Below are 22,630 nucleotides of genomic sequence, written 5' to 3' on the forward strand. Positions count from 1 at the left end.
CTAATTCAACATGTACAAATAATTATTTAATTTTTGAATTACATATACAAATGTCCATGTCATTATTTTGCTTTTATAATTTCTTACTTTTAATTTTGGTTTAATGACTTTGATGTTATCATTTCTGGAGGAAATGACATCAGAAGATCTCTACTGGGTTTTTTTTTTTTTAACAGACATCATTGTGGTTGAAAAGTTAAATTTTATTTTAGCTGTGTCTTTATTACCAAAACGCTTATTGTTTCTTGTAGTTTAAACGCATGTAAAAAGCGCTGAAAACGCATCTAAAATGCTGAAAATACGCATGCGTTTTTAGCGCTAAATTTCTGAAAAAGACAACTTTGGCTAAATCAATTAATGACAAAACATGCGTTTTAAACTGAAAGTAGGACGACGCAAAGTGCGGACATAGCCTTAAGGCCACATCTGGAATATGGGATCCAGTTTTGGGCTCCACATTTTAATAAGGACATTGACATTCAGAAGTTATACTACGAATAGTCCGTTCAAAGGCAGGTAACTAAACTACTACAAGGAATAGAAGGCCTCCAATATGATGAGAGGTTGGAAAAGTTGGATCTGTTTAGCTTAGGAATAAAAACACATCTCAGAGGAGATCTCATTTATATGTATAAATACATGTGTGGTCAATATAAAGGACTGGCACATGACTTATTCCTTCGAAAGACGATAGTAAGGACCAGGGGGCACTCACTGCGAGTGGAAGAAAAGTGATTCCGACAGCTAAATAGGAAAGGGTTCTTTACAGTTAGAGCAGTCAGACTGTGGAATGCCCTACCACAAGAGGTAGTTATGGCAGATACTATAACAATTTTTTAAAAAAGGGCTGGATGATTTCCTCAGTACACACAACATTGTCGGTTATAAATGATTTAGTGACAAAATGTATAATTGGTGGAGAAAAGTTGAACTAGATGGACCTAGGGCTTTTTTCAACCTATGTAACTGCAAATGCAGAAACTAGAAAAAGTAGTTCAGCTCACCCTTACTAAAGTCCAGATCAGGATCGGTGTTGGTGCACGGAGCTGCCCTGGCCTCAGGCAGACCACAGACAAGGAAACTAGAGTATGATCTTCAGCACTTCAAAGAAGGTTAAAAATATTTATTGAGGTTCTATTAAAAAAGATCCATCGATCATGAAAACAGTGAGGGGGGACACATTAAGAGAAATCCGACATGATTCAGCTAGTAGAGCATTAATCAAGGATTGCCAATCCATGCCGAGAGATAAATATGACAGTACCATTTACAACACAGCAGGAAGAATAGAATGTCAGGGAGCAGTTTGTGTAGCCAAACACTGCGACCTTCCACAGCCGGACACCACAGGACTGTCCGTCAACTGTGGCAATTACATATTACCTTGGAAATAAATGGACAGAAAATGCTTTATGGATTTCTTAATCAGACAATCTTTTAATAATTCTGCAAAGTATGCAATTGTTTGTTAAGTTTACCGTTTATTTTAAATAGTAATATATATTTTCACAGCAAACTTTCCTTTTTTATTATTACCATTAGAATTATATCTTTTATACAGCTGGAGAGGACAGTATACAAATTGCTGATGACTGGGAAAGATACCGCCATCAGCAGTGAAAATCAGGTGAGTGGCCATACACTTTGTATTCCTGCAGGGCAAACTTGTTCGGCTGATAACTATTGCAAAGTAACAGCCTCATACACAGCATTGGTTTTTCAATTTAGGTGGATAAATACGCCAGACACTTTTGGTAGAGGCTTAACTCCCCTAAGAACAAAGGGTAGGGCATGTTGAAATTCAATGTTCCTGGTCATCCACCCCACTCTGTGAAATAAGCTGGGCACACATCAGATAAACATTCATTAACATTAGGTGAGTGGGCAGCTTCAGCTGATGTCTGTCTGATGTACATGGCCATCTTTACTGATCCTCTTTAAATAAATATTCCAGGTCTGGCTGCCTCAGACGTTGCTCCATGTCTCGATTTTTGGCAAACTCCTTTAGCAAATGCATAATTTCATTATTGAACTCCTCGGGTGGGTCCTCTGCTCCTGTAAAAAATAATGATCAGTGGATGAATCAGTTAACTGTCCATGGGAAGCTACCGTGTGCTCAACCATGTGCTCAACCGTGTGCTCAACCGTGTGCTCAAACGTGTACTCAACCGTATGCTCAACCGTGTGCTCAACCGTGTGCTCAACCGTGTGCTCAAACGTATGCTCAACCGTGTGCTCAACCGTGTGCTCAACCGTGTGCTCAACCGTGTGAAATGATGTAACTGGGCAATTCACGTGTCCATAAGGTGATGGCAGATCACATCATAGGGGTCTCTGAGCGATGAGCCATCATTTTATAACATGGGAATAGCTATTTATTAATTATCCCCATTAACTACAGTTGAAACCAGAAGTTTCCTTTCACTTTCTAAAAAGTCACATCTGCATGTTTTTCTCACTATCTGACATTAATTCAGAATAAACCTTTCCTGTTTTAGGTCAATTAAGAACCAAAATTATTTATATTTGCCAAATACCAAAATAATGAGAGAGAGAATGTTTTATGTTATTTTTATTACTTTCTCCAAAGTCAAAAGTTTACATACATTTCATTAGTATTTGGTACCATTGTCCTTACACTCTATGACTTGGGTCAATCTTTTTAGGTCTCCTTCCACAAGCTTCTCACAATAGTTGGTAGGAATTTGGGCCCATTTCTTCTGACAGAACAGGTGTAAGTGAGCCATGTTTGTAGGTCACCTTGCTTGCACCGGCCTTTTAAACCTTGCCCGTAAAATTTCAATAGGATTGAGATAAGGGTTTTGTGATGGCCACTCCAAAACATTGACTTTGTTACTCTGAAGATACTTTGTAACCAGTTTGGCAGTATGGCTCGGGTCAGTGTCCATTTGGAAGACCCATTTCTGCCCAAGATTTTAGTTCCTGGTTGATGTCTTGAGATGTTGCTTCAGTATTGACACATAATCTTCTTTCCTCATGGTGCCATCTATTTTGTGAAGTGCACCAATCCCACCTGCAGAAAAACAACCCCACAACATGATGCTGCCTCCCCCGTGTTTAACAGTTGGGATGGTGTTCTTAGGCTTCAAACCTTCTCCCTTTTTCCCCCAAACAAAATGATGGATATTATAGCCAAACAGTTCGATTTTACTTTAGTAAGACCACAGACCATGTCTCCAAAAATTAAGGTCTTTGTTCCTGTATGCATTTGTAAACATTAATCTGGCTTTTTTATGTTATTTTTGGAATAATGGCTTCTTCCTGGCAGAGGGGCCTTTAAGCCCATGTTGATACAATATTTGTTTCACTGTGGACAATGATACAATCTTACCAGCTTTCACCAGCATTTTCATAAGGTCTTTTGCTTTTGTTCTTGGGTTGATATGCACATGTCTGACCAAAGCACGTTCATCTCCTATACACAGAACCCGTCTGCCTCCTGAGCGGTATGATGGCTGGACATTCCATCTTGTTTGTATTTGCGTAGAATTGTTTGCACAGATGAACGAGGAACCTTCTGGTATTTGGAAATTACACCCAAGGATGAGCCAGACTTGTGCAAGTCCACAATTCTCATCTTGACATCTCGGCTAATTTCTTTTAACTTCCCCACGATCCTATAAAAAGAAGCAGTGTGTATCTGGTGTGCATTAATATACATCCACAGGTGTGTCTCTAATTAACTCAGATGTTGCCAATAAACCAATCAGAAGCTTCCAAAGACATGATATCATCATATGAGCTGTCCCATATTGTTTAAAGGCATAGTGCTCTTAGTGTATGTAAACGTTTGACTTTGCAGAAAGTAATAAAAATGACATAAAACATTCTTTCTCTCTCATTATTCTGGCATTTGGCAAATAAACTTAATTTTGGTTCCTAATTGACCTAAAATGGGAAAGGTTTATTCTGATTTCATGTCAGATTGTGAGGAAAAACCTGCAGATGTGTCTTTTCAGATAGTGTATGTAAACTTCTGGTTTCAACCGAACAGGGAGGTGAGTGCTTACAGCCAAATTTAAAGGTGTTGTCCAGTGGGTAGTAGTCGCTGATGAGTACTGCACATTATCTCTCATTCACTTTAATAGGAGGCTGTGGTGCTGAGTGATCTCGTATTGACAACCTATCCTTGGAGAGGCCATAAATTGTTAAGATCTGGCCAATCCCTTTAACCCCTTCAGCCCCCAGCCTGTTTTCACCTTAAAGACCCGGCCATTTTTTGCAATTTTGACCAGTGTCACTTTGACAGGTTATAACTCTGGAACACTTCAACGGATCCTGGCGATTCTGAGATTGTTTTTTCGTGACATATTGTGCTTCATGTCAGTAGTAAATTTAGGCCGATATGTTTTGCGTTAATTTGTGAAAATTTCGGAAATTTGGCGAAAATTTTGAAATTTCGCAATTTTCAAAATTTGAAATTTTATGCCCATAAATCTGAGAGATAGGTCACACAAAATAGTTACTAAATAACATTTCCCACTTGTCTGCTTTACACCAGCGCAATTTTTGAAAAAAAAAAAAATTCCGTTAGGAAGTTAGAAGGGTTCAAAGTTCATCAGCAATTTCTCATTTTTCCAACAAAATTTACATAAAAAAAATTTTTAGGTACCACATCACATTTGGAGTGATTTGAGAAACCTAGGCGACAGAAAATACCCAAAAGTGACCCCATTCTAAAATCTGCACCCCTCACTCTGCTCAAAACCACATCCAAGAAGTTTATTAACCCTTTAGGAGCTTCACAGCAACCAAAGCAATGTAGACGAAAAAATGAAAATTTTACTTTTTTAACACAAAAATGTTACTTTAGCCATAAAAATTAGTATTTTCACAAGGGTATCAGGAAAAATGCATCATAAAATGTATTGTGCATTTTCTCCTGAGTACGCAGATACCTCATATGTGGTGGAAATCAAATGTTTGGGCACACGGCAGGACTCGGAAGGCAAGGAGCACCATTTGAATTTTTGAACGCAAAATTAGCTGCACTCATTAGCGGACGCCATGTCGGGTTTGAAGACTCCCTGAGGTGCCTAAACAATGTAGCTCCCCCACAAGTGACCCCATTTTGGAAACTAGACCCCTCAAATATTTTTTCTAGATGTTTGATGTGCACTTTGAACCCCTGGGGGCTTCACAGAAGTTTATAACGTTGAGCCGTGAAAAGAAAAAAAATTTTTTTTACCACAAAACTGTTGCTTCAACCAGGTAGCTTTTTTTATCACAACGGTATCAGGAAAAAATGCACCATAAAATGTATTGTGCATTTTCTCCTGAGTACGCAGATACGCCATATGTGGTGGAAATCAAATGTTTGGGCACACGGCAGGACTCGGAAGGCAAGGAGCGCCATTTGAATTTTTGAGTGCAAAATTAGCTGCACTCATTAGCGGACGCCATGTCGGGTTTGAAGACTCCCTGAGGTGCCTAAACAATGGACCTCCCCCACAAGTGACCCCATTTTGGAAACTAGACCCTCAAATATTTTTTCTAGATGTTTGATGTGCACTTTGATCCCCTGGGGGCTTCACAGAAGTTTATAACGTTGAGCCGTGAAAAGAAAAAAAATTTTTTTTACCACAAAACTGTTGCTTCAACCAGGTAGCTTTTTTTATCACAACGGTATCAGGAAAAAATGCACCATAAAATGTATTGTGCATTTTCTCCTGAGTACGCAGATACCCCATATGTGGTGGAAATCAAATGTTTGGGCACACAGCAGGACTCGGCAGGCAAGGAGCGCCATTTCACAGCAAAATTGGTTGGAATTATTAGCGGACGCCATGTTGCATTTGGAGACCCCCCTGAAGTGCCTAAACAATGGAGCTCCCCCACATGTGATCCCATTTTGGAAACTAGACCCCTCATGGAATTTATCTAGCTATTTAGTGAGCACTTTGAACCCCTGGAGGCTTCACAAACGTTTGTAATGTTCAGCCGTGAAAATATTTTATTATTTTTTTTACCACAAAATTGTTTTTTCAAACAGGTAGCTTTTTTTTCACAAGGGTATCAGAAAAAAATGCACCATAAAATGTATTGTGCAATTTCTCCTGAGTACACAGGTACCTCATATGTGGTGGAAATCAATTTGGGCATACGGCGGGGCTCAGAAGAGAAGGAGCGCCATTTCACAGTAAAATTGGTTGGAATTATTAGCAGACGCCATGTTGCATTTGGAGACCCCCTGAGGTGCCTAAACAATGGAGCTCCCCCACATGTGATCCCATTTTGGAAACTAGACCCCCCCCCCATACAAAAAAATTAGTTTGGCGAAATAAAAAATACAGACATCAGTAAAAAAAAAAAAAAAATGAATAAAAAAAAAAAAAATATGAGCGCCTGCCACTAAGACCAGTGCCAAACGTGAGAGCAATGCACGAGTCTCGCATCGCATCATCCACTCCAGTCTGGAAGCAAGCAACTGCGCTGGATAATGCGATGCGACGAGGGCGGGGCGGCAGATGAGAAAGGGCGCAGCGGATGGAAGATGGGAAAGTGCGCAGCGGATGGAGGAGCGGCAGAGGATGGGAAAGGGCGCAGCGGATGGAAGATGGAAAATGGCGCAGCGGATGGAGGAGCGGCAGAGGATGGGAAAGGGCGCAACGGATGGATGATGGGAAATGGCGCAGCGGGTGGAGGAGCGGCAGAGGATGGGGGGGGGGGAGGTGAGATGGGGATACCTACCTTACAGGATGGATCTAGGCAGCAGGATCACAGCAGACAGAAGAGGCAGCAGATGAAGGAGGCAACAGATTGAGGAGGGTGAGAGGGGGCAGTAGATGAAGAGGATGGGAGAGAGCAGGCAGCAGATCGGGGAGGGGGGCAGAGTCTGATGGGAGAGAGAGATGGCTCATGGAGGAGGGGGGGCCCCAGAACATGGAGGGGGGGAGGGGGGAGGGTGGCTTGCAGCACATGTGGGGGGGGGAGGGTGGCTTGCAGCACATGTGGGGGGGGGAGGGTGGCTTGCAGCACATGTGGGGGGAGGGTGGCTTGCAGCACTGCAAGCCACCCTCCCCCCCCACATGTGCTGCAAGCCACCCTCCCCCCCCCACATGTGCTGCAAGCCACCCTCCCCCCCACATGTGGAGCACTGCAAGCCACCCTCCCCCCCACATGTGGAGCACTGCAAGCCATCCTCCCCCCACATGTGGAGCACTGCAAGCCATCCTCCCCCCACATGTGGAGCACTGCAAGCCATCCTCCCCCCACATGTGGAGCACTGCAAGCCACCCTCCCCCCACATGTGGAGCACTGCAAGCCACCCTCCCCCCACATGTGCTGCAAGCCACCCTCCCCCCCCACATGTGCTGCAAGCCACCCTCCCCCCCACATGTGGAGCACTGCAAGCCACCCTCCCCCCACATGTGGAGCACTGCAAGCCACCCTCCCCCCCACATGTGGAGCACTGCAAGCCACCCTCCCCCCACATGTGGAGCACTGCAAGCCACCCTCCCCCCACATGTGGAGCACTGCAAGCCACCCTCCCCCCACATGTGGAGCACTGCAAGCCACCCTCCCCCCACATGTGGATCGGAGCGGCGGCCGGGACAGCGGTGGATCGGAGCGGCGGCCGGGACAGCGGTGGATCGGAGCGGCGGCCGGGACAGCGGTGGATCGGAGCGGCGGCCGGGACAGCGGTGGATCGGAGCGGCGGCCGGGACAGCGGTGGATCGGAGCGGCGGCCGGGACAGCGGTGGATCGGAGCGGCGGCCGGGACAGCGGTGGATCGGAGCGGCGGCCGGGACAGCGGTGGATCGGAGCGGCGGCAGGGACAGCGGTGGATCGGAGCGGCGGCAGGGACAGCGGTGGATCGGAGCGGCGGCCGGGACAGCGGTGGATCGGAGCGGCGGCGGGGACAGCGGTGGATCGGAGCGGCGGCGGGGACAGCGGTGGATCGGAGCGGCGGCCGGGACAGCGGTGGATCGGAGCGGCGGCCGGACAGCGGTGGATCGGAGCGGCGGCCGGGACAGCGGTGGATCGGAGCGGCGGCGGGGACAGCGGTAAATCGAGCGTGGCGGCGGGGCGATCGGAGACAGGGGCGGGGCGAGCGGCTGGGACAGGGGCGGGCGAGCGGCTGGGACAGGGGCGGGCGAGCGGCTGGGACAGGGGCGGGCGAGCGGCTGGGACAGGGGCGGGCGGGCGAGCGGCTGGGACAGGGGCGGGCGAGCGGCTGGGACAGGGGCGGGCGGGCGAGCGGCTGGACAGGGGCGGGCGAGCGGCTGGGACAGGGGCGGGCGAGCGGCTGGGACAGGGGCGGGCGAGCGGCTGGGACAGGGGCGGGCGGGCGGGCGAGCGGGCTGGGACAGGGGGCGGGCGAGCGGGGGGCAGCAACTTACCGATGGGCACCCGCAGAGCTTCGGCTTCCAGGGACGGTCACAGGCCGCAGATCCACATTGATTGGAGAGAGCGGTCACAAGACCGGTCTCTCCAATCAGAGCTGGGGGCGGGTGAAGCATCGATCACCCAGCTCCAGCCAATGGCCAGTGCTACAGCAGCACTGATCAGGGCTGGATTTCAATGTTCCAGCCATTTTCAATGGCTGGAACATTACAGTGGCTGTAATTGGCTGAGCGGCGTTCGTCAGCCAATCACAGCCTCTGTAGGTTCGGGGAGGAGGCACCACCCCTCCTGACGTCAGGCAGAGGTCCCCTCCTTCCCGAATCCACCGTTTAAGTAAATAAATTTCACTCCCCGGGGCTCCGGGACCGCGATTTCGCCAGGACGTACTGAGTACGTCATGGGTCCTTTAGCACCATGTCACCATGACGTACTCAGTACGTCCAAGGTCGTTAAGGGGTTAAAGAGTTATCCTCTTCTTCATATATGATTATTGTCAGATAGTGCTTGTAAAATCAAGCACTTATGCAATTCAGTGCTTATTAAAATTTGCAGCCGTTCTTGAGATATTAAGACTTTTATTTACAGCTTGTTGCCTCGGAGACCGACCACTTCTGCTATCTGGCCTGTAAGCACCATGATGAAGCTGGCTGGGGTTAAGAGGGTAACAGCGCCCTTTAGCGATCCTGGGCAGCTTCAAAATGTTGCTTACAAGCTCAATAAAAAAGAGTTTATTAAGGCTATGTGCGAACTAGGACGTTTTTGCACTTCTCACAAACGCTGCGTTTTTGGCCACAAAAAAATGCACAAAAACGCGGCAAAAATGCAGCGATAAAAACACAGCGTTTTTGGTTGCGTTTTGCTGCGTTTTTTTTCAAATGCATTAGATGGGTGGAAAAACGCAGCAAAACGCACGAAAGAATTGACATGTCTATTTTTTTCCCACTTCAAAAACGCAGCTTTAAAAAGAACCTGTGTGTGGACAACAATAATTAAAAGTCATAGACTTTGCTGGGGAAGCAAAGTCATGCAGTTTTAAGACCAAAAACGCGGTAAAATACACCTAGTGCGCATGTTCTGCTACCTAGCAGCAATGGTCGGTCTCCAAGGCAAAAAAGAGAATTTTGTTTACTTACCGTAAATTCTTTTTCTTATAGTTCCGACATGGGAGACCCAAACCATGGGTGTATAGCTTCTGCCTCCGGAGGACACACAAAGTACTACACTAAAAGTGTAGCTCCTCCCTCCGAGCATATACACTCCCCGGATGACAAATCCAACCAGTTTAGTGCCAAAGCTAAAGGAGGACATCCACCCAGAGATAGAGTAAAACCCGGAATAACCGGAACTTCTGTCTACAACAACAGCCGGTGAAAACACACGGAACAAGAAAGCTGCCAACAGGCAACAGGGAGGGTGCTGGGTCTCCCATGTCGGAACTATAAGAAAAAGAATTTACGGTAAGTAACAAAATTCTCTTTTTCTTTATCGTTCCTTATGGGAGACCCAAACCATGGGACGTCTCAAAGCAGTCCATGGGTGGGAAATAAACAGAAACTGAGAAGTAGGCGAAACCTAACTTCACAAATGGGCGACAGCCGTCCGAAGGATGCGTCTGCCCAAGCTCGCATATGCCGAAGCATGAGCATGCACTTGGTAGTGCTTCGAAAGGGTGTGCAGACTAGACCAAGTGGCAGCCTGACAGACCTGCTGAGCCGTAGCCCAAGAGGCACCGACAGCTCTGGTCGAGTGCGCCTTAATCCCTGGCGGGGGAGGCATCTGAGAACATAGGTAGGCATCGGATATGGCCGACCTAATCCAATGAGCTAGGGTCGGTTTAGAAGCCGAGAGACCCTTGCGCTGACCTGTGGTCAGCACAAAAAGAGAGGTGCACCGCCTAAAAAACAGCGGTGCGTGACACATAGATCCGGAGCGTCCGCACCAAATCTAAAGCATGCAACGCTTTCTCAAAGCGATGCACAGGGGCCGAACAAAGGGAAGACAATGAAATGTCCTGGTTAAGGTGGAACGGAGACACCACCTTAGGGAGAAGGCCCGGAGTTGGATGGAGAACCACCTTGTCTTGGTGAAAAAAAAAACCAAAAAGGGTGACTCCGAAGAGAGCACAGTCAAATAAGAGACTCTCCTGAGAGAAATTATGGCCACCAGAAAAACCACTTTCTGTGAAAGACTAAACAACGAAACCTCCCTAAGAGGCTCAAAGGGGGGTTTCTGTAAGGCCATGAGGACCAAAGAAAGGTCTCAGGGATCCAGAGACCGCCGGTAAGGCGGAATGATGTGAGATGCGCCCTGCATGAAGGTGCGCACCTGGGCCAGTCGGGCGATACGCCGCTGACAGAGCCGAGACCTGTCCCTTGAGGGAATGAGGGACAGACCTAGCTGCAGGCCGGACTGTAGAAAGGACAGGATGGTCGGCAAGGAAAAAACGGCCAAGGAGCATGGCCGGAAGAACGACACCAGGACAGGAAAATTCTCCAAGTCCTGAGGTAAAACCTGGCCGAGGAAGACTTCCGAGCCTGAGTCATAGTGAAGATGACCTCGGAAGGAATGCCTGAAGCCGTAAGGATTCAGGGCTCAAGAGCCACGCCGTCAATCTGAGAGCCGCAGAATTGTTGTGGAAAACGGACCCTCTGAGAGAACGTCTGGCCGGTCCGGGAGATGCCACAGCACCTCTACGAACAGACGGAGCAGGTCTGGGAACCAAGCTCGCCTGGGCCTGGGGCGATGAGTACGACCCGACGGCCCTCCATTTTGATCTTGCGCAGGACTCTGGGCAAGAGAGCTAGAGGGGGAAACACGTAGGCCAGACGGAACTGGGACCAATCTGGAACCAGCGCGTCCGCTGCCAAGGCCTGAGGATCGTGGGAGTGAGCCACGTAAACCGGGACCTTGTTGTTGTGCCGGGATGCCATTAGATCCACTCCCGGAGTGCCCTGCCTACTAAATTGACCGGAACACTGCCGGATGCAGGGCTCACTCGCCGCTGTCCACGGTTTGACGGCTGAGATAATCTGCCTCCCAGTTCTCTGCGCCTGGGATGTGGACTGCGGATATGGTGGACTTGGAGTCCTCCGTCCACTGAAGGATATGTTGAACTTCCAACATTGCTAGGCGGCTGCGAGTCCTAGGACTACAGCCCTGATTTCCAGCACATTGATCGAGAGGGCTGATTCGGACGGAGTCCAAGTGGCCTGTGCTCGGTGGTGGAGAAACACTGCTCCCCAGCCGGATAGACTGGCATCCGTGGTGAGAATCACCCATGACGGGGCCAGAAAGGAGCGTCCCTGGTACAGAGAGAGGGGCCGAAGCCACCACTTAAAGAGAGCTCCTGGTCTGTGGCGACAGAGCCACCAGCCTGTGCAAGGAAGAAGTCCCTTGTCCCAACAGCGGAAAATGTCCAGCTGCAGGGGACGCAGATGGAACTGGCAAGGGGAACCGCTTCTATTGACGCCACCATCTGACCCAGCACCTGCATGAGGTGCCTGATGGAATGACGGCGGAGCCTCAGCAGAGAGCGAACCGCCAGATGAAGAGACTGCTGTTTGACTAAGGGCAGCTTCACAAGTGCCAGCAGAGTCTCGCATTGCATCCCTAGGTACGTAAGTTCCTGGGTCGGGGTCAGAGTGGACTTGCAAGCGTGGCGAGAGTGAGCGAGACACTCCGCTGACAGTCTGCACTGGATGAAGCCCTGACTAGAAGGGCGTCCAGGTAAGGAATCACTACCAACCCCTGGAGGAGCAGAACCGCAACTGGTGAATACACGAGGGGCCGTGGCTAACCTAAAGGGGAGAGCCACGAATTGGAAATGTTCCTCTCCGATTACAAAACGTAGCCAACGCTGGTGTGAAACTGCGAATGGCACATGCAGAGAGACATCTCTGATGTCGATGGATGCTAAGAAATCTCCTTGGGTCATTGACTGATCGCAGAGATTCCATGCAAAATTGCCGCACCTGAACATGCTTGTTGAGAAGCTTGAGATCCAGGTCGGAAAGCACCGTCCTTTTCGGGGACTAGGAAGAGATTTGAGTAGAAATCTCAGAACCGTTCCCAGTCGGGAACTGGTACAATTACTCCATTGGCCTGCAAGAATGCCACGGCCTGTGAGAAGGCGGCGGCCTTGGAGCAGGGGGGAGTTGTCAGAAAAAATCTGTTTGGCGGCTGAATAGAATTCTATTCTGTAGCCGTGGGAGATGGTAACCCACACCCACTGATCGAAGACGTGTTGAAACCACACGTCGCCCAAGAGGGAGAGCCTGCCACCGACCAAGGACGTTACTGGCGCGGCCAGATAATCAAGAGGAGGCTGCCTTGGTGGCAGCAGCTCCTGCCGACTTAGGACGCGGCTTCATGCGCCAGTTGGTTTACGGACCTTGGCTGAGTTAGTGGACAAGGCCGAGGGCTTAGAGGACGACCAGTTAGAGGAAACGAAAGGAACGAAACCTCGTCTGGTTCCTGCCCTGGAAGGTTTCCTGGGTTGTGGCATGGAAGTACTCTTCCTGCCAAAAGCTTCCTTAATAATTTCATCCAGTTGTTCACCGAATAGACTGGTCCCAGCAAAAGGGAGTCCAGCAAGGAACTTCTTAAGAAGCATCTGCCTTCCACTCTCGAAGCCACAGGAACCTGCGGATAGCGAGGGAAGTAGCCGAGGCCACCGCAGTGCGGTGACAGTCTCCAGCTATAGGATGAAAAGACTGAAGCCTGGAAGTTAAGGCAACCAATTCGGGCATAAAGGCCCTGGTGAGGGAATGCATCTCCTCCCGAGAAGCAGAGATGGCTTTGAGAGCCCGCACTGCTGCAAAAGATGGGGAGAACGAGGCCCCTGCTGCCTCATATATAGATTTGGCCAGAAGGACAACCTGGCGGACAGTGGGATCCTCAGAGAGGTGCCGTCAGCCACTGATACAACTGTCCGGGCTGAAAGTCTAGACACCGGAGGGTCCACCCTTGGTGAATGAGCCCACTCCTTGACCACCACTGGTGGAAGGGGGAAACAGTCATCAGAACCACGCTCTGGGAAGCGTCTGTTAGGACAGGCTCTGGGCTTGGTCACAGTGACCTGAATGCTGGAGTGGATAAGGAACACACTCCTTGTTCTCTTAGGCAAGGTATACTGATGCTTTTCTGCCAAAGAGGGGTGCTCCCCTGATACAGGCGGATTGAGGTCCAGTACAAGTATAATGGACGCAATCAAATCATTAGCATCTGCGTCACTTTCGGACAGATCAATGGGGTACATGGAGAGCGTCCGAGCCCCCAGTAAGGCATCCTCCTTGTCCTGCGAGTCAGCTCGTGAACCAGAGCCGCGGGGCGAGGAGGGAAAGGGGACCCTGCGTCTCCATTTTAGGAGGACGGGCTCCCAGATGAAGAATCCTCTGTGAGCTTTGCTGAGCGAGCCGTAGCAGCAGAAGCGCCCTGAGAAGGGGGCTGATGCATGCTCAGCAGTGTCCGGGACAGCTGTCCCCTGGAGAGAGGGATTCTACCCCGGAGCCGGAGCAGCCGGAGGGACCACTGGGGATAAGCCTCCAGGCTGAGGCACCACTATGTCAGAGCAGGCATCACAATGTGGTTATGTGCTCGGTACAGACAGTACGAGTCAACATGCGGTGCATAATAAAAAACAGCCTTGCAGCCCTGCACTGATATGAGACATGCTGCAGAAGTGGGGGCTCTGTCCAGAAAGACCCCCAGCAGAGTATATAAACAGAGTATATAAGCAGCAGCACAACCAGAGGTTGTGGCTTGCCAGACCGTTTAACATAACATCTCTGCTCCAGATTCCCCAGAAGTGGGGGCTTTTCGGAAAAAAAAAAACCCCCAGCAGAGTATATAAACAGAGTGTATAAGCAGCTGCACAACCGGAGGTTGTGGCTTGCCAGACTGTTTAACATAGGGGCATCTCTGTGCCCTCCAGATCCCCCAGAACTGGGGGCTCTGTCCCAGGCCCCCATTTGTCACAATGTGTTTGCAGACATTGATCTCTGTGCCCTAGAACGCTGAGAAAATGGCGTCCACAGCGAGGAGAGGGGGCGGGGCCTACTCTGAGAGCAGGACGGAGGGCAAATGAGGCATACAGGGGAGGGAATCTTTCCTCAGTGAGGAGTGTCCCTTCCCTGTGCTGAGCAGCCGGTGGGCGGAGCCACCCTGTCTCACTGCACTGACTGACATAGAATCGAAACTAGGCCTCAGGCGAAGCCGGGGCCTAGATTTAAACATGCGGCCAGCGTGCAGGCACCATCGGCGCGGTTCTCCAGTGAAAACTGGAGAACCGGCCGGAAATGTTAAAACATACATATAACACATTCTCCCCCACAAATAAAGTACAAGGGACCCCTAGAAAGACCACTTTCTGTGGTAATAACGTCTCAGTACTTAGCTTGAGACGCAGGTGCCAGGTCCCTGGGGGGTCATCGCTCCGTCCGGCAGGATCCTGAACAGGGCTGCGGATGGAGACCGGTCTCCTGCAAAGCAGTGAGAACCGTGATGGCTCCCACTTCAAACCAGAGCCCCAAGGGATGGCGAAGGAGCGCGGCATGTGAAGGCTCCAGCCCTGAAATCAACCTTAACAGCACCGCCGACACAGTGGGGTGAGAAGGGACATGCCGGGAGTCCAGATTGGACCCGCTTTTCTTCCAAATCTTTGAAATCAAAAATCAAAAATCAGAGGATGCATGTGTGTGTGTGACCTCCTGAACACAAAGCATTGAACTGGTTGGATTTGTCATCCGGGGAGTGTATATGCTCGGAGGGAGGAGCTACACTTTTAGTGTAGTACTTTGTGTGTCCTCCGGAGGCAGAAGCTATACACCCATGGTTTGGGTCTCCCATAAGGAACGATAAAGAAAAGCTGTACACCAAATGTGTTAAAGGGAACCTGTCACCACTTTTTCGGCCTATAAGCTGCGGCCACCACCACCGGGCTCTTATATCTAGCATTCTAACATGCTGCATATAAGAGCCCAGGCCGGGGGTATAACATAAAAACCACTTTATAATACTTACCCAACGGTTGCGCTGTGGGTCTTATGGGCGTCTCTGTTGTCCGGTGCCGCCTCTATTGACCATCTTTGTTCTCCTTCTCTAGCTGTGGTGCATGACGGGTCCAACGTCATACACACTCGCCGGCATTCAGGTCCTGAGCAGGACAGATCAAAGTATTGTAGTGCGCCTGCGCAGGACCGGCGAGTGTATGACATAGCCGCGTCATGCACCCAGGCTTCAGAAAGAGGACGAAGATGGCCGAAAGGGGAGGCGTCGGCACCGGACAACGGAGACACTCATAAGGCCCACAGCCCGACCATTAGGTAAGTATTAAAAAGTGTTTTTTATGTTATACCCCCGGCCTGGGCTCTTCTATACAGCATGTTAGAATGCTGTATATAAGAGCCTGATGGTGGTGGCCACAGCTTATAGGCCAAAAAAGTGGTGACAGGTTCCCTTTAATATCTCAAGGATGGCTGAAAATTTCAATAAGGAGTAAATTGCAAACTTGTTTGTACAAGAATTATCCGACAATATCCATTTATGGAGATGGGAATAACACTAAGGATAGAGTTTCCTATATTGAGTTCTATAAGTTAGGCCTTGTGCCCACAGTGCATTTTTATAGCATTTTGCCTTGTTTTTTTAATCAATAAAGCAAGGAAAAAGCATCCCAGCAAAGTCTGAGAATCGTGACCTGATGTGCGCACGTTGCTTCTTTTTTTCCTGAAAAAAGAAGCAGCATGTCAATTGTTCCAGCGTTTTTCCTACTTTTTTCCCCAATTGACTTCAATGGAGTCAGTAAAAATTGCATGTGTAATGCCCACGTTGCTTTCTTTTGTGCTTTTTGACATTACTGGGGTTCCCTGCAGTAGAGATGAGCAATCCTGATCTGCAAATTTTGGAAAATGTTAAAATCGTACAATCTTTGACCGGATCGGGATCAGACATCGGACAAAAGATCTTGCCAAGGATCGGTAAATGATTAGATGGGAAAAAAACATTCCCTCCCTGACGATGACAGCCATGTCAAGTATTGAGATGACTGTGATTGTCCACCGTCAAAATAAAAAAAAAAGGAAGCAAGCAGTACATACTTATCAAATCCCAGCGGCTGCAGCGTTACTTCTGTGTCCAACAATCATCTCTAATGAATATTCACTGCTTTCCCCACCCACCACTGTATCTGATTGACCCTGCAGGTCCAACGTAATCCACACAAGGTCCCATGACAATTCATGTCTGCTAAATCTAAAATTACAGCCCATGATCATGGAACATGTCCGCACACGCTGTAACTGCAGACAGAGAGTGACCTGCGATCTGTGGTGAAGTCACTCAGGTTAGTTGCGGTCACAGCTGGATGTTCACCTGTGACCGCAGGTAACCTGAGTGACGTCTCAAGATGAATCAAGTTCATGCTGGCAGATCAGGGGTTTCCTGCAGATCCATCGGCATGAACCTTGTGACGTCACCAGGGTCTCCGGCACCTAGGCCTGCGGGACTTTGCTGGAGGGAACTTCGGTGACATAGATGCCCTGATCTGTGAGGCGATCCGTAGTTCAGTAACCCTGGGTTGTCATGATCCCTGTCATCACATTATAATGACCCAATCGTCAGGGAGAGGTAAGAGAATCCTCTCCCTGCCTCCTGAATGCTGTGATCACAACATTCAGGGGGTTAAACTACCGGGAGGGGCACAGGATCTGCTCCGAACAGAGAGAGCCGGGTCCCGGCTGTAACATCAGCTGGGGTACAGCGCCTGAAACCCCGGGATTGCCATGACAAAAAGGCATGTGAAAAAGCATGAAAAAAGCACTTTTTTCCAGACAAAACATGTTTATGAGCACATAAAAACGCTGCGTGGGCACATAGCCTAACTCTGTCCTTGGAGCTAACACAGCTAAACACTCACTAAGCTTCTCTTTCCAATCCAGCTCCCCTAAAGAAACTTTTAAGATTTTTACCTGTGGCCCAGTAGTATATATCCCAGTCATTGCTTGGCTCATTGATGAGGCGGTCATACTGTGACATCTGGGCCTCTGTCATGGTGTTCAGGTACTTTTTGGCAAACAAACTACAAAGACAGAAAAAAAATCAGCCAATGTTTCTGTGCTTCACTAGATATAAGGATACAGAAAAACAGTGGCGCAACTTGAAGCTCATGGGCCCCAATGTAAAAGCTCCAACATGGCCCCAACTTATTGCAAATCTTTAAAAACATTAGTCTTTTTCTTTAGGCGAAAGGAACTTTTGTGGCCCCCTAGGTTCGAGGGCCCGGGTGCGATTGCAACCCCTGCACCAATTGTAGTGGCGCCCCTGTAGAAGAATAGAGAATAAAGGGGGCTTTACACTAACGAGATGTCGTTGGGGGTCACGAAATTCGTGACGCACATCCAGCCTCGTTTGCAACGTTGTTGCGTGACACGTACGAGCGACTGCCAACGATCAAAAATACCTCATTGTTGATCGTTGACACGTCGTTCAAATCCTAAATATCGTTGCTGTTACAGGACGCAGGATGTTCGTCGTTCCTGAGGCAGAACACATCGCTACGTGTGACACCCCGGCAACGACGAACAACACCGTACCTGCATCCTCTGGCAACTAGGTGGGCGTGACTTTCCTGCGGCTGTTCTCCGTCCCTCCGCTTCTATTGGACGCCTGCCGTGTGACGTCGCTGTGACGCCGCACGAACCGCCCCCTTAGAAAAGAGGCTGTTCGCCGGCCACAGCGACGTCGCTAGGAAGGTAAGTATAGTGTGACGGGTACTAGCAATATTGTGCGCTACGGGCAGCGATTTGCCCATGACGCATAAACGACGGGGGCGGGTGCTTTCACGAGCGACATCACTAGCGATATCGCTGCGTGTAAAGCAGCCTTTAGAAGTGATAGTGGGGGAGACACAGCACTCCCCTTCCTCTATATCAGCCAAAGCGGGTGCAAGCAGACAGACGAGCCGTACCTGAGCAGTATACAGTTTTCCAGCATGCCTCTCTTGCGGCTTTCATATAAAAGCCTTGCTCTCTTTATTTCCGTTTTTTCATTTTTTCGCTCCTTCCAAACAGGCAGCTGGATTTCTTCTGCATTTCTTCCCGTCTCACCAGTTGTCAGCAGCCGTGGTCCTTGGCGTATTAACACAGATGAGAGAAGTGCAAACTACGAGAAACACAAGAAGAGTATTAATACAAAAGGTGTAGGAGACAAATCTGCTCAAGAGCATGAACAGTTCTTAAAGGAACCGAATTCTAAATGGAGTCTGTTCATCCAAACTGACAGCATAAACTAAGCACATAGCCTTGTAGAGGGGAAATAATAATGGTGCCTTTATCATTCTAATCTCTGCCTCCGCTCTGCACAAACTGAAGTTTAATAATATACGCTAGACGGGGTATCCGGTGCACCCCTGGTGTGCAGAACATACTCGGAGCAATGCTCTGCATCCCCTGCCGCCCTCACCGGTGACTGACAGCACTGGTTGTGGGAGAAGCGGAGTCTCTTGGCAATACCCTATTTACCATATATTATATTATATGGAGGCAGTGAACAGAACACTAAACTTTTGATTATAATAAGGGCTAAATACAGTACAAGACTATGTGCTTAGTTCATACTGTCAGTTTGGGTGAAGGACTCCATTTAAGGCCGGTTTCAGACGTCCGTGTTTCAGGTACACATGACATCCGTTTTTAACACTGATGCCACACATACCCATGTCACTCTATGGTGTTACTCACATGGTCGTGTTTTCACACAGACCATGTGAACCCGCACGCACGCACGCACGCACGCACACACACACACACACACACACACACACTGAGACGTATCCGTTTTTTCACCAGCAGCACGGGTGTCACACGGATTGCACACTGATGTGATCTGTGTGACATCAGTGTGACACGTACTGGAGAAAACACGTTTCTATATTCATCTGTATCCAGCCATGCAGTCTTCAGCTTCTGACCCTGCTCATTATATTAATTATTCACTGCACCGTGGAGCTGGAAGCCGGAGCTTTGTGGTGACAGCATCGCCGGGGACATTTGAGTATTCATCAAGCAGTGTGTGTGCAGTGACGTCCAGGAGGTCATTCAAGTTCCCAACTAACTCAGATGATCCCGTGAAGTCACCATCGTGACACCCACTGTACTGCGGATGTCTTCAAGAGGTCATCAGAGTTCATTGGGAACTTTGGTGACCTCTTGGATGTCACTGCACACACACTACTTGCTGGATACTCACCTGTCACTGGCGATGCTGTCCCCTGCGATGCTCCGGGGTGCAGTGAATAATATTCAATGAGTATAATTAGGGAGGTCAGAAGCAAGAGACAGCAGATCCAAAGAAAACAGCGCTGGATACAGGTGAATATAGAAAATCTTTTTATTACAAAGATTCGTGTTTTCTCCGGTACATGTCCCACGTATGCAAACACAGATGTCACACATGTAACACACGTATGACCATACCCATCTGTGTGGCTTGTACCAGATTAAACACTGACATCTGAAACCAGCCAAAAGGGAATCCGCCAGTGGGATCAAATCTCTTGAGCCATCTTTATGGGCATGTAGGTCATAGGAAGCGGAATAAAATGATATCTGCGCTCTGATATTTTATTCCCTAGAAATCCACATTTTTGTTGACATATAAATAAGCTGCTAAGATCTATGGCCTGACATTGATCTCCCCAAGAATCTGCTTAAAAAGATTATTATAAATGAAAGGAGGCGTTACCAGTGTGAGACATCTAGATCAGACTGTCAGTCATTACATGACTCACACTGGTAATTCCTCCATTCATTTACAATGATCTCTGGAGATTCTCAGGGAGATCTATGTCCGGCCCAGAGATCCTGACGGCTCATTTACAAAATATATATATATATATATTTTTTTTTTTTTTTTCTCTGGAATAAGCCATTAGATTGCTGATATTAAGGTATCATTTTATTTAGCTTCCTATGCCCTACATGGCCATATAGGCGGCTCAGGAGGGAGGATTCTACTGACAACATTCCCTTTAAGTAAATGGGGGAATACTGCAGTTCCTGTCCAGAATGAACAGAGGTTATGACACAAATGTAATGTCATGGAAACTAACCACATTAATATCAGGTTGCCAGGATTATTGATTGCTATTGACGGCGTCTCCTGCATGATCCACATTCTTCTGCACATTGGGAAGTCGCTGTTGTGGGCAAAAGCTTTAATTCCCTTGTGTGCATTGCCCCTGATGATCTGTGGAGGACGCAGAAGGTGCAACCATCAATGTGAATAAGGACAACGAAGGATTGGATAAGAAATAAAAGGACCCCTCCAAGCAGAGGATTTGACCAGCAGTCCCTTCATTTCCACATGACGCAGAACAATGACAGAGTCTGAGGCTGCGTTCACACGATTCTAAAAATCCGTCACTGATCTGCGGCAATATCCACACTGTAAGGCTGGAATATGGAAGAGGAATTGACACGCTGTGGATTTAAAGGGATTGACCAGTGACAAGTTATCACAGGATAAGTGGTAATTTAGTGATGGGTGGCGTCTGACCTGCACTGATCAGAACGATGTGGAGTCGCTGTGCACATGATCAAACGTCCTAACTGGAGCCCAGATCCCGGACAACCCCTTAACAATAGAAGTCCCATGAATTTCCAGCTCCATAGGGTTCCAATGAATGGTAGAAATGTTAAATGACCCCTCTCTAGGACTTCTAGTGTTAAAAAAAAACCACAACACATGTCAATCTCCAGGTGGAAATATACAGCGTGTGAATAGTGTCATAGACCAACCACAGGACAATCTCACTCCCTGCACTGACCAGAAGAACGTGCTGTAAACATGTATACAGCCCAGAGAATGCAGTATGTAGCTCCTGCCTGTGGGTAAACTACAACTCCCAGCATGCCTCCATATCTACAGACAGCCAGGGCATGCTGGGAGATGTAGTTTTCAGAGGACAGGTGCACGGGCTCCAGTCTATCAGACTGCTCCCGGCCACACATGATGGTCCTGCCACTCTGTAGTCACGGAGGTCGATCTGCAGCAGGGGGATTCCGGAGCCCCTCTCCCCGGAGCTAGTCCTCACCCTGGCTCTGCTTCCCAGCATCCTGCGCGCCTTTGACGTCACTCGAACAGTCCGGCCCCCACAACCGGAAGTTGCTGAGAGCAGGAACCCCGCCGGCCGGAAGTTCCGGTGAGCGCGGGATTGTGGGAACTGTAGAGTTCCACTCTGTGCGGAGGGACGTGCGCGGGATCCAGAAACGACTGCGGCCTGACGTCACTAACGGGCAGACAGAGCCGGACACGGACACCCGGTGTCCCGGGCCGGGTATGGCGGACGGGGCGGATCTTATAGATATTTACGCCGATGAGGAGTTCATGCAGATGGGGGAGACCCGGGCCGTCGCCGACAAGAGAGATGTACAGCCATTTATTTACTTGTTGTATGTGGTGTGCGGCTGAGGGTGCACGTGTCCGTCCTCTGCATGCATTGTGCCGTTTGTCTGTTATCCGCCATCCGGGCTGGGGGAGGGGCGGTGTGTGAGGGGAGAGATGGGCAGGCCAGGGTGACGCCCCCACAATCACCAGCACTGCTCCGCTCCCCATGGACTCCTCACTGTGGTCCTCATATAGGGCGGGCTGGAAGGGTTTCTTGCTTTGTATGCAAATCAGGACACATGATCGCCCCTGATTGGCTGAGAGGGAATCACATGACAGGCTTTCTTAAAGGGATGCTGACCTGGTAAACATAGCCCCCTATGTGCAGGTGGGATGTAGAGCAGGAGGAGCTGATCATTCATATATATTTTCGTGAATTTGCATTTTATTAATGAAGATCCCTGGTGTTTGTACACAAAGGAGTCCAGTGGGCGGTGTTACTGTGACTGAGATAACTAATCCCCAGGAGGACCGCCCCCTGGACTCCTGTACAATCACCAGACATCAATGAATGAGATGCAGGTTTTACTGAATCTTTTCCAATAAATCTAGATAGCATTCTTCTGGGCTTCTCCTCTATCCTCCTGTGCACAGATTGTACTGCAGGTGCCGCCATGTGATTCCTGCACCAGGCAGGAGCATTGAGGGATCACCTGTCCTCGTGTCTACACCTAATCCCTACTCCAGTGGTGAAAGCTCGGGGGATTGAATAGATGGACATTTCTCATTTGTCCACCAACTATTACCACTGCCTCATGGAAGGATGTCCACTCCTGGACAACATTTAATAGCCCTAAGATGCAGCATAGAAAAAAATCTA

General features: G+C 48.8%; 2 protein-coding genes across 2 annotated transcripts in view; one reads left to right on the forward strand and one right to left on the reverse strand.

The window, feature by feature from the left end:
• Window positions 1–1,409: 1,409 nt before the first annotated feature.
• SDHAF2 (succinate dehydrogenase complex assembly factor 2) lies at window positions 1,410–21,551 on the reverse strand. The gene is made up of 4 exons (XM_075325251.1): window positions 21,458–21,551; window positions 18,332–18,525; window positions 17,334–17,443; window positions 1,410–2,055 (listed from the first exon to the last, which is right to left on the reverse strand). Exons 1-4 carry the CDS (start codon window positions 21,476–21,478, stop codon window positions 1,925–1,927), a joined length of 456 nt encoding a protein of 151 aa, XP_075181366.1. The 5' UTR covers window positions 21,479–21,551; the 3' UTR covers window positions 1,410–1,924.
• Window positions 21,541–22,630, forward strand: part of CPSF7 (cleavage and polyadenylation specific factor 7) — an 81,751-nt gene continuing 80,661 nt past the window's right edge. Inside the window, 1 exon segment of the mRNA XM_075325250.1 lies at window positions 21,541–21,792. Coding sequence (XP_075181365.1) covers window positions 21,703–21,792 — 90 coding nt within the window. The 5' untranslated portion in view covers window positions 21,541–21,702.

Source organism: Anomaloglossus baeobatrachus, chromosome 10, assembly GCF_048569485.1.
Source record: "Anomaloglossus baeobatrachus isolate aAnoBae1 chromosome 10, aAnoBae1.hap1, whole genome shotgun sequence".
NCBI classification, from domain to species: Eukaryota; Metazoa; Chordata; class Amphibia; order Anura; family Aromobatidae; genus Anomaloglossus; species Anomaloglossus baeobatrachus.